The 15,674-nt window shown below is 45.3% G+C and overlaps 1 protein-coding gene across 2 annotated transcripts in view; it reads left to right on the forward strand.

The window, feature by feature from the left end:
* The window catches only part of asic2 (acid-sensing (proton-gated) ion channel 2), a 205,871-nt gene that overhangs the window by 129,235 nt on the left and 60,962 nt on the right, over nucleotides 1-15,674 (forward strand). The window contains exon 1 of one of the 2 annotated variants that reach the window (XM_063018394.1): nucleotides 6,594-7,363. The exons of the other annotated variant lie outside the window; for it this stretch is intronic. Coding sequence (XP_062874464.1) covers nucleotides 6,695-7,363 — 669 coding nt within the window. The 5' untranslated portion in view covers nucleotides 6,594-6,694. Of the gene's footprint in view, nucleotides 1-6,593; nucleotides 7,364-15,674 lie in introns of those variants that run through there. 2 annotated transcript variants of the gene reach the window in all.

Here is a 15,674-nt window from a genome sequence, read left to right on the forward strand (position 1 = left end):
TCATCATGAGCTTGTTGGATGTGCTTTAATATGGAGTTACCCCTTATTTACAGCTTTAACAGCCTCCGCTCCTCTGGGAAGGCTTTCCACAAGATGAAAATACGTGCCCATTTAGTCAAAACTGTTTTGTTTCAGACCAGGGAAGGTGGTCAAAGGTCCGAGCTGTAGAAGTCACAGTTCGCTACTGTTCATACATCACCACATCTACACACCACTCGTATAAAACGATCTGAGCAGTGAGTTCAGGCTCACTTGAGCTTTAAAGAAAAGTTTTCTTTAATGACGGTCAGTGCAGTGAGTCCATTACAGCTATTAGAGCTGAAGAAGTGCTGAGCACTCCAGCACTCCAGCTTTTATTTCTTTAATCTCTCATGGCAAGAAGTTCAGATGCTAATGACTGCGTCTACAGGAGCTCAGATCTTGTGTTTCAGTGTGTTTGCATTGCGCCTTGCATACACAATTCAAATAACGGGACAAACAGATAGTGATGGACTGAAGTCAGAAGTACATTTATAATATATAAAATATGTATAATGTATATGACCAAAAATATGTGGACACCTGACCATGAGCTTGTTAATCACCCTTTTGATTGAGAGTTTAGAGCAGGGATGTCTAAACTACGACCCGCGGGCCATTTGCAGCCCGTTACCATTTTTAAAACGGCTCGTGATGTATTTTATGAAATAAAACTAAAGTCGTACCAGTATTAAACAGGTTTTAAAAATCTGCTTGAACTGTTTGATCTCTATCACATAAAATACATCTAAAATGCTTCTTCTTTCTCTTGACTACAAACATTAGGGTTAGGGGCCTTGCTCATGGGCCCAACAGTGGCAATGTTGGGGCTTGAACTGGCAACCTTACTAGTCAGGCCTAAAATAGTAGCCATAACAATAGTGAGGTTGTGCAATTGACCACTGCACCACATGAGAGCCCAAAGCATGTGTTTACATTTACATGTTCGGCATTTAGCAGATGCTTTTATCCAAAGCGACTTGCATTACAGTTACAGTATACAGTCTGAGCAATTGAGGGTTAAGGGCCTTGCTCAAGGGCCCAACAGCAGCAACCTGGCAGTAGTGAGGCTTGATCCAACGACCTTGTGATTACCTTCTGATTACCAGTCCTGTACCTTAACCACTAGGCTACGGCTAGTGTCCTTTATTTATATTATAATGTGAATATGAATGATAATTAATAAATGAAATATATTATGCATGAGCCTTTAATGTGGACATGAATCCTAAAGCAGCCCTTATGAACAGAAATGTCATTTCAGCTGTGGTTAAAAAATCCCACACATTTTTAACTTAAAACATTTAAGCTGCCGCTCTTTTCTCAGTAGGAGAGAAACGGTTCTTTTTTTGGGCAGAGAGATGGCGTGTCAGTGCCCAACATCAGTCTCTTAATCAATATCTGCCTCTGATTTTAATCAGGATCCCTGTCGTTATGGACCGTCTCCTTTGGCTCGATTCTTAAAGGTTTTTTTAAACGATAAGACTTCCGAAAGATGTAGCGTCGTGTGTTTAACATCAGGTCGACACTTCCTTTTTTTTCTAGGCTGCTTTCAATAGAAAAGAATTCTGGGCTTTTCTTTACATGATGCTGTGTTGATGTTGCAAGCTTGCTCACCATTTTTTTCGGGCTTGGGACCAGCACTGAGAGCACACTGAGAAGTGCACTTCTTAATGGCCAGGCAGTTTGACTACCACAGACGTAGCCCGACGGGCTGATGCCGCTGATGAGATTTGAACCCTGGATCCCAGCGAGTTTTTAAACACCTCACTGTCACTGCTGGATTGAGAATAGTCCACCAACCAAAAATATATCCAGCCAACAGCGCCCTGTGGGCAGCGTCCTGTGACCATTGATGAAGGTCTAGAAGATGACCGACTCAAACAGCAGCAATAGATGAGCGATCGTCTCTGACTTTACATCTACAAGGTGGACCAACTAATTAGGAGTGTCTAATAGAGTGGACAGTGAGTGGACACGGTATTTAAAAACTCCAGCAGCACTGCTGTGTCTGATCCACTCATACCAGCACAACACACACTAACACACCACCACGTCAGTGTCACTGCAGTGCTGTGGGGGTTCTGACCATTAAAGAACAGAGTGAAAGCAGCCTAAAAAGGTATGTAGAGAAACAAATGGACTACAGTCAGTAATTGTAGAACTACAAAGTGCTTCTATATGGTAAGTGGAGCTGATAAAATGGACAGTGAGTGTAGAAACCAGGAGGTGGTTTTAACGTTATGGCTGATTGGTGTATGCATATACACATGTACAGTACAGTGAAATTCATTTTCCGCTTATCTCAGCTTGTTTGAAAGCTGGGGTCAGAGCGCAGGGTCAACCATTATATGGCACCCCTGGAGCCAGACACATTAATTTAATAATTAGACATGGTGTCCTAATACTTTTATCTGTACAGTGGACGTGTATTTATGGGAGACGTTTGGGTGAGACGCTTCCTTCACATGTAAAATAAATCACCTGCCGCCTCTCGTCACATGTGATGAATGCTTTTTGGATTAAAGTGGGTACGACCCTCACGGTCCTCCAAGCACAAGGACACAAATCAGTGCTGAACGCTCCGGGTGACTCACGCACTCGTGTTCCTTTTAATGGCTTTTGATTTTCCCATGTGTGACTCACTGTTTTTAGGAGAAAGCTCCTGTGCTCGTCCCTACAGGAAAAGCATTTTTATGTCCAAAAAAGTCATCTACATGTTAGTAGAAAGTTCGGGGAAGTTTTGTAAACTTTCAACAGTGGCAATTCACTCTGAAATGGATTGTACACGGTACAGGAGGAATGGAAGACAATTTTTTGAAGTGTTTTACAATGGCAGGACTGATCACTGGTCTGAAATTTCTCTTAGGTATTCATCAAAGCATCCAGTGAACCCTCTGTGCCCTGTGGATGGGGATGTATTTTCGGTCACTTAACTTTGTATTTATTTTCAACAGCATTTTTCTTTAGGGATGCATGCTAACCTGAACCCTGCCAGCAAAATGCCTCATATTGGAGCCACTGAACCCCTCACTTTGGGGATCCGGCATTCAGACCTGCACTGTTTTCTTGGTGCACAAAGAGGGTGGTTTTTTGTTTTTTTTTACATCTTTTTCAACCACTGTCTGTGGTTTTTGCACTTCTAAGACTAAGAATCATTTCTTAACAAATAATTAGATGTCACAAGACATAACAGGATGCAGTTCACCAAAATGTGTAGCAGGTTTCTACAGGTGTTGATATATTTACTGACCGGGGTGAGCCGTCACGGAAGCTTTACTTCATGTCTTTATAGAGCTTGTTTTACTACATTGCTACATTGCACCTATGTGTGACCTGTCCAGGAGGTTTCCTGCTTTTTGTCCAGTGAGTTGGACCCACCGCAACCCTGACTGGATAAAGATGTAGTAAAACAGACAATGAATGAATGAATGACCTGTTAGCATGTGTGTTTCTTATGGGCATTCAGGTTTCCTCTATTAGGCTCAGATCCATGAATAAACTGGACATCAGACTGCTGCTGTTTTCTAGACTCCCATTTCTGGTGTGTGTGTGTGCGCGCTGCTTTAGAAAGCAGATGATTGTTTAAAACCCATAAAATCAATGGAACAGAGAAATGGAAGCATGAAAGCCAAGAGAACAAGAAAGGTGAGTGAGACAAAGGGGTTTGTAAATCTGTCTCCCTTTCCCTCCAACACACACACACACACACACACACACATACAATGCAACAACACAGATCATGACCAGCATTTAAAACGAACTTCTATTTAAAACAGGTGGGCAGCAAAAAAGGACAAAAAAGCCCAAGGCCAGGATCACACGTACTAAATGTGTATGGCAGGGGTAACCAATACCCCCCACCACACACCTCTGTACCTTTGTGTGTGTGTGTGTGTGTGTGTGTGTTGCCCCTTACTGTGGCAAATGTTATGGATTAATAATAAATAAAAAAAATCCTTTATTGTTCCAGTTCCAGATCAATGTGAATAATTCAGACCAGTCCAATTTCTGTAGATTTGTTTTGCATTTTGCCCCATTTTGGCTCCCAATTTAGTCGTATCCAATTACCCAATTGCATCTTGCTTGCTCTCTACTGCTTCTGACCAACCATCTATTTGAAAACAAGTATTTGAGAAGTATTTAATATAAATTAAATGTACATGTTTGTATATATATTTGACATACAGTAAGTACAGACAAATGCTGGTTGATTTATAGTATACTTTTTGCCCCATTTTTGCTCTCAATTTAGTCTTATCCAATCATAGCCAATTGCATCTCGCTTTCTCTCTACTGATGCTGACCTCCACTCCTGACTGAGGAGAGCCGTGACTAACACACGCCCTCTCCGACACCTGTGCAGTACCCGACTGCATCTTTTCACCTGCATGAGATGAGTTCATATGCGGATCAGTCTCACGTACAGATCAGCCAGCAGAGGTCATGATTACATCAGTTATGAGGAATCCCATCCGGCATCCAGCCCAACAGACGAGCCAATCATTGTCTGTATAGGCGCCAGGTCTGTTAGTAGCAGAGCTGAGATTCGAACTCGAGTTTGAGACGTTAGACCTGGTGTACTAGTGTGTTTTTGAAGAAATTTGATGTATTGACTAATGATTCTGAGGTTCGTGTTCTTGGCTTAGCACCAGTTCTTGAACTTTCACTATGCTGTCGTGGGGAAGTGCACCTTACGAGCGGTCGCTTCACTTTCATCTCTTGTAGCTCCTGGTTTCACAGATCTTACACAGCGATTTTTTAAGTGCTACCATGGCAGTCTGGTCTGTCATGCTACCCACGCTGGATGTTTTAGGAGATACAGTGTGAATGAATTCAGTGTGACTGATGAAATCTAGTGAAGTAGAAAGAGAAAAAGAAGAGCATGAGGACGAACGATCTTATACAGCGTGGCTGAGCTAGGAAAAATAGAGAGAGAGAGGCGAAGAGGAGAGGAACACGGGCGAGAGCAGGAGGCGAAAATAAAAGAGAGAGAGTGAGAGAGAGTGAGAAAGAGAGAGAGAGAGAGAGAGAGAGGGTGAATAGCTCGGCTCAGTGGCGGTGGAGCAGTGAAGCAGCGACGTGAGGAACAGCGCACATGCTCGCACATACAACACGCTACACCTAAACAACTACTTAGCATCAAGCAACAAGCAGCGCAGAGCGGGAACACAGAGACGAGCGCGCCAAATCGACATGACAAGGAGGCGGGGCGTAAAGACGACTTGGTGAATTTGGATTTCCAGGCTGTTCTTGGCAACTACGAAACTCTGGGCGAGTAGACGCCGAGGAGGTCCGAGATTCTGAAATCCAAAGACGTCAGGACAGATCTCACCCCGGCGGCGGTCAGCTCTCGGAGCAGAGTGTCATGTGTGAACTAGCGTGAAGCGCAGCCTGTCCTTTCACACCACGCAGCTGCCCCCACTCGCCGACGGGAGAGGACGACCGGGGAGAAAGAGAGAGAGAGAAAAATCAAGGGAAGGAGAGAGAGAACGAGGCACAGATGGCACAGATGGAAGTAAGAAAACAAACACGCGAGCGGCGGGAGGACGTCGGACCGAGGGATCTTTAATGAAGATCAGCGGGCGAGCTGTTGCTGAACGACAGTGCTGAAACCTGACGGAGCGATCGGATGGATAGGATGATTTGGACTAGCGCTTTCGGCTCTCGCCGTCCTTCTGCTCAGTGAGCTGGCAGCGAGCCGCCTGGCAGAATCGTCCTCTCTCTTTATCCTTCACCCTCTTTATCTCCTTCTCGGTTTCATTTGTTCAGACTCCGTGTTTCCTCCGTGTGTTTGAGTGAAGGTGCGTCTCAGTTCCAGGGCTTGTTCGGGCACAGGATCTTCTTCTAAGCACAGTTTACTCAGGACAGTTGCTTAGTGGATAAAATACTGGACCTGTAACCAGAAGGCTGCTGGTTTAAGTCTCATCACTGCCAAGTTGCTGCAGTTGGACCCCTGAGTAAAGGCATTTTAGCTTTGCTTTAATTGTACTTGGTCACAATTGTAAACAAATGGACTGTCAGGAAGATACATGGATAGAAAGGCAGTTACTGGACTAGTAATCGAAAGCTCGCTGGTTCAATCCCAAACTGCCAGGTTGCTGACTGCTGGGCCCTTAAGCAAGGCACTTCACCTCCAATTGCTCAGACAATATACTGTTAAAGTACTGTAAGACGCTTTGTAAATGCAAATGAACCAATGGAAGGAGAACTAGAGGCATGGCAACCCGTGGTCCTGCCAGGGACCCCAAACTGGCCCGTAGTGAATCCTCTGTGGACTAAGATTGGATGCTAAATATATGACACGCATATGACTGGCAGTTCGTACCTGGATGTACTCGAATTTCTGAAGGGATCTGCTTGGCTCCAGAAATAGGACCTTGAAAGAAGGGTAGAGGAATGGGGTTTGGGGTTGTGCCATGTGTTAGCAAGTATTAGATAGAAGTCAATAGACTATATGGGCCTTACCTAGGATGTGGGGTTTGTGTTTCACATGTAAATTCAAATAAAAAAAACATGGAACGCATTGTTGCTGCAGTACAAGACTCACTCTACACATCAGTCTAGGACTAAGCACTGGCAAGTGAATTGGATCTCAGAAAGGATTTGAGTTTCTTTAACTTTGCGGTCATCCTCCGGTTGGCGTTCTCTGTCTCCACGCCAAGGCTTGTGCCCCATGTTCGCCCCGGGCACGGCAGCCTGGCTAACAAATGAAGCCGTGCCCTGTGCTGCTGTAGCATCGCTTCGGACCCTCATGGCTCGGGAAGTACTGCGCCCTCGACGGTTCTCGCCATCCGTGCCACGTCAAGTGCGCGGCAGCCAGCGTCCGGCCCCCGTGCTCCGTTCCCGCTTGCACGGCCTCCGCCACGCCTGCTCCCCGACCTCCTCTCCGCTGCGCCGGGCACTGTGGACGCTGGCGCTGACCACTTCGGTCGGCCTGTTGCTGTCATGGTCGTCCAACCGCGTTCTGCATTGGCTGGCTCTGCCCACCGCCACACGAGTGCACCGACAGTGGGCGCGCCAGCTGGACTTCCCCGCCATCACCATCTGCAACAACAACCCGGTGCGCCTCCCACGGCTCACCAAGAGTGACCTGTATTTCGCAGGGCATTGGTTGGGCCTGCTGCATGCCAACGGCACAGCGCGCTCGCTGGTTCTGGATCTGCTGCATGACGAGCGCCTCGCTTGGTTTCGGAAGCTCGCTGACTTTCGGCTCTTTCTGCCGCCGCGCCGCTTCCCTGGCACCAGCCTCAAGCTCCTCGATCGGCTCGGGCACCAGCTGGACGACATGATGCTCGCCTGCAAGTACCGTGGTGAACCCTGTGGCGCTCACAACTTCTCCACTGTAAGTCTGGTTTGCTTTCTGTTCATATAGTGTTCACTTTTTATGGCTGTTTACTTTGGAACAAAAGCTTATTAACTTCATGACACTTAACACATGACCTACACTATGGCCAAAAGTATTTGGACACATGACCATGAGCTTGTTTTACATCTTATTTTAAAAACAAATGGTATTAAAACAGAGTGACCTTTGCTACTCTTTTAAGAAGGCCTCTCAAGCCTTTAGGCATATCTGTGGGAATTTGTGCCCATTCAGTCAAAAGAGCATTTGTATGGCTGGGCACTGAGGTCAAGAAACATTCAGTTGATGTTCCAGTTCATTCCAAAACTGTTCAATTGGGCTGAGGTCAAGTGCAGGTTTTCTTTGTCTTTACAGAGCTGCAGCCGATCTGCAGCCGCTTCTTATCACCTACCAGTGTTGGGTTCCCACAGAGAGCTGTTAGGCCCCATGTTAGGCCCAACTCGTACAGGCGCCCGAAAGAGTCCCAAACATCCCATATCACAGCAGCAGCAGTGAGAACAGACCCAGTTTGACCTTCCCTCTCTCAGACATGGCCAGTTGAGTTTGTGTGGATGCCTGGCCAGGTCGGTAGCTCTGCTAAGATTCAGACTTGTCTAGAAATCTGTGAAATGACCACAGTGGTGTGATTATATAGTATAATCTTTCAGTATTAATACAAGTACTGTAGTGAAAAGGTAACAGGGTAGTCCAATATCGCAGGTTGTACCACTGTGCAGATTTAGCTTGACGTAAATCCGTTAAAGTTGTGCTAAAAGGATCAGAAACTAGCTGCTGCGAGTAATGATTCTTGACTTTACCAGCTTGTTGACCTCGACATCTCTGCACTGTGCAGCCAGCCGACATTATTTTCCATAAAAACAGCCAGCCTGCACAGCTGGAGGTGGGAAAAAGTAAACATAGTCCAATTTGGGTGTTCTTTTTATCTATTCTTCAGTGCCAGAGGTTTCACCCTGAGATTTGGACTATTTTTGACTGTGTGGAAGGGGGAAGCCCGGAGTAAAAAAAAAAATGCTGGCTGGTTTCCAATATACCACAGAAATGAGCACCTTTAAGGGAAATCTCAGATACAGGAAACGGCTCTGAGACCTTCAGGCTGTTCATTCAGCACCATCCTAGAAGATTAAATGACCACATAAAACCAAGCTGGAAAAACCAAATGGTGATTTATAGTTGTGGTTTCAGCATGGAGGTGCACAGTGTGCATCATTACAGGGCTTTTAGGAGATTTTCTAAAGGGAATTTGGCTTGATTTATAACGCTGACTAGTTCTCTACCTGAGGCAAAACTGGTGAAGAGGTTGTGGACTTCTGAACACCCCAGTTCGAATCTCAGCTTTGCTGGCCAGTCGGCTGGTCACCATCTAGCGGGCACAATCGGCACTGCCTGCAGCAGACAAAATTGGCCACTGAGTCTGCTGTGTGGGAAAAGGACGGACTAAGTGGGTGGGATCTTCAAACGCTCTGTAAGGACCCTGGTTAGCAGACCGAGGCGCCTGTACAGAAGATGAGCCTCATGTGTGAATCCACCGAAGCACGGGTGAATGAGAAGGAGTTGAGGTACTGCAATCGGGATCCTGGTTAGTAGACCGAGGCGCCTGTACAGGAACTGGAGATCAGTGCGTCGTTCTCCGCACGTGAATTCTGGCCTCATGTGTGAATCCATCCTCCTCCAGCAACGGAAGTTGAATTGACAAAGCTAAACAGGGAGAAAAGGGAAAAAAATGCATAATCAGCACCCGCTGTGCTTTTAGTTTGGTTGCTCTTGTTACTTAGATACTGGACCGATAAGATCCCGGCACAGTGATTCCCATAGCAACTGGAAAAGGTCATGTTACGTCTCGTGAAAAACAGAGAAACAAACCACCTACAGTCCAGCCAGAAAACTTCCCTCAAACTCAACCTTCATCCAGCAGAGAAGTAAATGTTAAAATCATCTCCTCTGTTCTCCTCCGTTCTGTTCTTCAGGCTTTGATCTTCTGCTTTTGGCTGAAAACGTGTGATTGAGTTTGTAGGAATTTGTTGCGAGATCTGTGAACTGTGTTTGCAGCCCAGAAATTAATAAACAGCAAACACTCTCCATCAAAAGCTTGTCAGTGCTCAGTTAAGAACTGGATCATCAGTGAATCATCAGTAGAAATTATAAATACTTTAGTGTTCGTCATTTAAAGATCAACAAGTATTGGGACACCCCTTTAATTTTTTAATCTATGTGTTTAAGGATAATTTAGGTCAGATGGAACACATTTATTTGGCATAAATACATCTACACGTGCACATATACATCATATCCCAGTTTGTTTGGAAGCTGTGGTCAGAGCGCAGGGTCAACCACTGTACAGCTTTCCTGGAGCTGAGAAGCTTAAGTGCCTTGGGTTGGGTCAAGGGCCCAACAGTGGCTGCAGGTTGGATTCAAACCCACAACTTTCCAGTTAGTAACCCGAGGCTCCCACTGTCCTGCTTTACTCTAGCCCACTACTACTAAGATCAAGGGTTTGAATCTTCAGCAGTGCTATTGGCCAGTCGGGCGTCTACATTCAGACATCATTGTCTGTTTTACCACCGATTTATCATATTCAGGGTCGTGGTGGGTGCAATTTACTGAGCGAAAGGTGGGAAACACACCGGACAGGTCACCACACACACTTAGACGATAACAGAATTTTTGTAACTTCAGTTCACATCACTTGCATGTCTTTGGACTGTGGGAGGAAACCGGAGCTCCTGCAGGAAACCCACACAGACACGGGGAGAACATGCAAACGCCACACAGAAAGTGAATCGAACCCAGAGCCTTATTGCTGTGAGGCGACAGTGCTACCCACCGAGCCACTTGCTGCCTATGTCTTATTATATTGTACCTTTATAGTTACTATAACAAAAGTATTGCCGTTTTTTTAATCAAGGCTGTGATTAGTGTATATATGGTGGACACACACACACACACACACACACACACATGACCCCCTGCAATATTCAGATGTACTCAAAATGTAAATTAACATATTACACTCACTATTCATAATGTTTTTGCTTTGCATAATGTTGGGAGCCATCAGTGTTCCCATGTGCTGGATTCTCATCAAATATCAGAAATTAAAGTTTTAGATTGGTAGGTTACCCCCCCCCCCCATAGTTCCTGGTAGATTTGCTCCCCTTCCCTCCCTAATGTTTAATTCATGGCTACAACTTTACTTTTGATTGAACTAACAACTGTTCATTGCAGCTTGGAGGTGTTTAAATGAAATAATGAAATAGTGGCCTCGTGTCCTGTTTACTTCTAGTTAGCAGTGTGATAGTGTGTGTGTGCGCTTACGGTGATTTATGGTTCATTGATTTTCGATACCCAGCCACATTTCTCAGCCCCGTCGGGATCGTACCTTTACGTCGGTGTGCTTTTTACTCTGACCTTTTTATCCTGTATTCATACCTGTTTATACCTGGCTGTATTTTCCGCATCGATTAATTCCTCTCTGTTTTTCTGTGGCCTTGTGCTGCGTGTGGGGATGTGTGCGTAGCTTGACTAGATTTAATAATCGTGGCTGTAAAATATCAAACTTTACTTTAGAAGCTGTAGCTACACTGGCTGCAGGATTGTTCACTTACTTGCCTGTATCCACTGAAGGGCAGATTAGTATGAACGTATGACAGCACTAGACTAACGTGGTTTGGATGTGTGTGGGAATTTGTGCTCATTTATCCAAAAGAGCTTTTGTGCATCCCCTGAGTTACATTCATTCATTCATTTTCTTATCCGCTTATCCAGTCAGGGTTGCTGGGGGTGGGGGAAGGGGGGTGGTGGTGCTGGAGCCTATCCCAGCTTTTCAATGGGTGCCAGGCACACAGCAACACCCTGGACGGGGCGCCAGTCCATCACAGGGCAGACACACATACAGTGTATCACAAAAGTGAGTACACCCCTCACATTTCTGCAAATATTTTATTATATCTTTTCATGGGACAACACTGTAGACATGAAACTTGGATATAACTTAGAGTAGTCAGTGTACAGCTTGTATAGTAGTGTAGATTTACTGTCTTCTGAAAATAACTCAACACACAGCCATTAATGTCTAAATGGCTGGCAACATAAGTGAGTACACCCCACAGTGAACATGTCCAAATTGTGCCTAAAGTGTCAATATTTTGTGTGACCACCATTATTATCACTGCCTTAACCCTCCTGGGCATGGAATTCACCAGAGCTGCACAGGTTGCTACTGGAATCCTCTTCCACTCCTCCATGATGACATCACGGAGCTGGTGGATGTTAGACACCTTGAACTCCTCCACCTTCCACTTGAGGATGCGCCACAGGTGCTCAATTGGGTTTAGTCCATCACCTTTACCTTCAGCTTCCTCAGCAAGGCAGTTGTCATCTTGGAGGTTGTGTTTGGGGTCGTTATCCTGTTGGAAAACTGCCCTGAGGCCCAGTTTTCGAAGGGAGGGGATCATGCTCTGTTTCAGAATGTCACAGTACATGTTGGAATTCATGTTTCCCTCAATGAACTGCAGCTCCCCAGTGCCAGCAACACTCATGCAGCCCAAGACCATGATGCTACCACCACCATACTTGACTGTAGGCAAGATACAGTTGTCTTGGTACTTCTCACCAGGGCGCCGCCACACATGCTGGACACCATCTGAGCCAAACAAGTTTATCTTGGTCTCGTCAGACCACAGGGCATTCCAGTAATCCATGTTCTTGGACTGCTTGTCTTCAGCAAACTGTTTGCGGGCTTTCTTGTGCGTCAGCTTCCTTCTGGGATGACGACCATGCAGACCGAGTTGATGCAGTGTGCGGCGTATGGTCTGAGCACTGACAGGCTGACCTCCCACGTCTTCAACCTCTGCAGCAATGCTGGCAGCACTCATGTGTCTATTTTTTAAAGCCAACCTCTGGATATGACGCCGAACACGTGGACTCAACTTCTTTGGTCGACCCTGGCGAAGCCTGTTCCGAGTGGAACCTGTCCTGGAAAACCGCTGTATGACCTTGGCCACCATGCTGTAGCTCAGTTTCAGGGTGTTAGCAATCTTCTTATAGCCCAGGCCATCTTTGTGGAGAGCAACAATTCTATTTCTCACATCCTCAGAGAGTTCTTTGCCATGAGGTGCCATGTTGAATATCCAGTGGCCAGTATGAGAGAATTGTACCCAAAACACCAAATTTAACAGCCCCGCTCCCCATTTACACCTGGGACCTTGACACATGACACCAGGGAGGGACAACGACACATTTGGGCACAATTTGGACATGTTCACTGTGGGGTGTACTCACTTATGTTGCCAGCTATTTAGACATTAATGGCTGTGTGTTGAGTTATTTTCAGAAGACAGTAAATCTACACTGCTATACAAGATGTACACTGACTACTCTAAGTTAAATCCAAGTTTCATGTCTATAGTGTTGTTCCATGAAAAGATATAATGAAATATTTGCAGAAATGTGAGGGGTGTACTCACTTTCGTGATACACTGTACACACACATTCACTTATAGGACAATTCAGTGTCTCCAATTAACCTGACTGCATGTTTTTGGACTGTGGGAGGAAATCGGAGCTCCCGGAGGAAACCCACGCAGACACGGAGAACGTACAAACTCCGCACAGAAAGGATCTGGTCCGCCCCGCCTGGGGATCGAACCCAGGACCTTCTTGCTGTGAGGCGACAGTGCTACCCACTGAGCCACCGTGCCACCTAAAACTTGCTTTGGTTTTATCATTATGGGTTTAGATTGATGGGTTAAGATAGTAAAATGGTAAAAATGATCATTCAATATCCACCCACAACATGTAAAGGATCAGTGGTAGCTCAGTGTTTAAGGTACTGGACTAGAAATCAGAAGATTGCAGGTTCAAGCCCTGTCACCGGCAAGTTGCCACTGTTGGACCCCTGAGCAAAGCCCTAAACCTTCAAAATGTAAATGTAAATGTAAAATGTAAATGTACTTTCTGAGTCCAGTAGAAATAATAAGTTCAGTACGGGAAGAATTCTGAAACACACACACACACACACACACACACACACACACACACTTCTAGGACTTCTAGGTCTAACTTCTGGTGCTCTGATCTAGTTGCATAGTTGTCACATCAAGGGCCCTCGAGTCACCATTAGCTTCACACTGAAACACTCCAGGATTAGATAGTGAGGAGCAATCAGTCAGCTTTTAAACCGTCCAGACTTATCGAGCCTTATAGAGAGCTGTGTTTTTCTCTCGAGCTAATACATGCCCATTATTATCCTTAACAGCTAACAGGTCTGTGCCTTTTTTTTTTTTTTTTGCTTTATATATCATGTAATCATGTCATCATATAATGGTTTCAGTGCCCGGTACCATCTACAAGCTGCTGTTGTGTTTTTTATAAAGGTGGAGGACGGTCACTATAAACCAGTCACCACGCTTTTACTCATTTTTCTCTCAGACGATCAGATTTGCTGGCGTCTTTATGTGAAGCACGTCTGCGTGTTTCCTTTCACCAACTGGTATTACCACGATAATAAAGACCCCGGTGATAGAATGGACCTGAAACAGCTCTTTATGATGAATCTGTAGATAAAAGAAAGAAGTACTGGAAAAATAACAGGATGGACAAAAGTATTCGGACACCCCTTCTAATTTTTGAATTCATGATTCATGGGCAGTTGTAGCCTAGTGGTTAAGGTACTGGACTAGTAATCAGGGGGTCGCTGGTTCAAGACCCATGCCAGGTTGCCACTGTTGAGTCCTTTTCCCTCAGTTGCTTAGACAGTATACTGTCACAGAACTGTAAGTCACTTTGGATAAAAGCATCTGCTAAATGCTGTAAATGTGCTTTAGACGCAACAGTTGTAGAAAAACGAGTGTAATAAATCAGCTAAAGAAAGGAAATTAGATGCTTCCAACTTTGCAGCAACGGTTTAGGGAAGGTCCTTATTTGTTTAAGCATGACTGTAATTCAATTCAATTATTAAACAATTATTATTCAGTGCCTGATCTCACATATGTGCTTCTTAGTAAATGGTTACAAATTCCCTCAGACACACACTTAAATCTTTGGGAAAGTCTTTCCACAAGAGTAAAGGGTCAGTTTAAATCTCAGCAGTGCTACCGACCAGCCTTGTGCCCCCACACAGGCAGGATTGGCCGTGCCTGTATGGAAGGGTAAAGGTTGAAAATGTATCACTACAGAAGATTAGTGACCTCTGCTGTCTGGTGGAGTTTCCTGCGCTTGTGATGGATTATTTGGAGAGCTTAGCGTGTCTCTCTGAACGCGATGCTCTGTAAAGCATCCAGCTCTGACCCCAGCCCAACTGAACAGCTCTGGAATGAACTTCAGTGCCCAGTCATACAAATGCTCTTTGTCTGAATGGACACAAAATAAGGCGACTGTTCTAGCTTAAATGCTCACATAAGGCGCCCAGGTGGCGCAGCGAGATATTCCGCTAGCACACCAGCGCCAAGATTCTGAACTCCTCGGTTTGAAACTCGGCGTTGCCACGGGTTGGCTGGGCGCCATCTAGCAGGCATAATTGGCAGTGCCCGCAGCAGACACGGTTCTGCTTGGGTGGGATGACCGGACCATGTGGGTGGGGTCTTCAAACGCTGTGTAAGAGTGCATAGGCAGAATGCACAGGCGAAAAAGGGTTCCGCAAAAGGGCTGCGTGCGTGTCGGAGGAGGCGCGAGCAGCAATATACCCACCTCGACTGTAATCAGGGACCCAGCAGGGGAAGACAAACGGATCACATAGAGGTCACTCTATTCAATACAAGGTCATGGTCAGGTGTCCAGATACTTTTGACCACATAGTGTTGCTTGCTTTATTTAATTTCATTGTCTATAACCTTATTATAAAGACAGACCTGAGAATTGTAGAACTGGGTGAAACGCTGACGCTGTGGGCTTTCTGATTCCACCTGTACACGAGTTTCATAATCAAGAGACGCACGATTTGCACAAGATTTGATGATTGCACATACAGGATGGTGAAACTCCAAAACTAGACGTATGATGATAATAATAATAGTAATAATAATAATAAGAGAACAGATTTGCGCTGTGTACACGCCACTCAGTATGCAGGAATAATGATCCAGCTGTGAACGGTGCAGTATTGATTATGTAGCACAGAGGATTGTTAAACTGTGATTCATTTCAGCTGGAGCTGTAACGTACAGAAGGTTCTGGACTCGGCTTTTAATCTTTAGGATGATAACAGCAGCGAGCTGTAAAGAGATCGAGTACAAGGGGGGAAGAATAACTGTTGGCTCAGAACCGCAAGTAAATCTTTAATACAGCGAGTGGTCAA

This window comes from Trichomycterus rosablanca, chromosome 22 (genome assembly GCF_030014385.1).
Source record: "Trichomycterus rosablanca isolate fTriRos1 chromosome 22, fTriRos1.hap1, whole genome shotgun sequence".
NCBI lineage: Eukaryota > Metazoa > Chordata > Actinopteri > Siluriformes > Trichomycteridae > Trichomycterus > Trichomycterus rosablanca.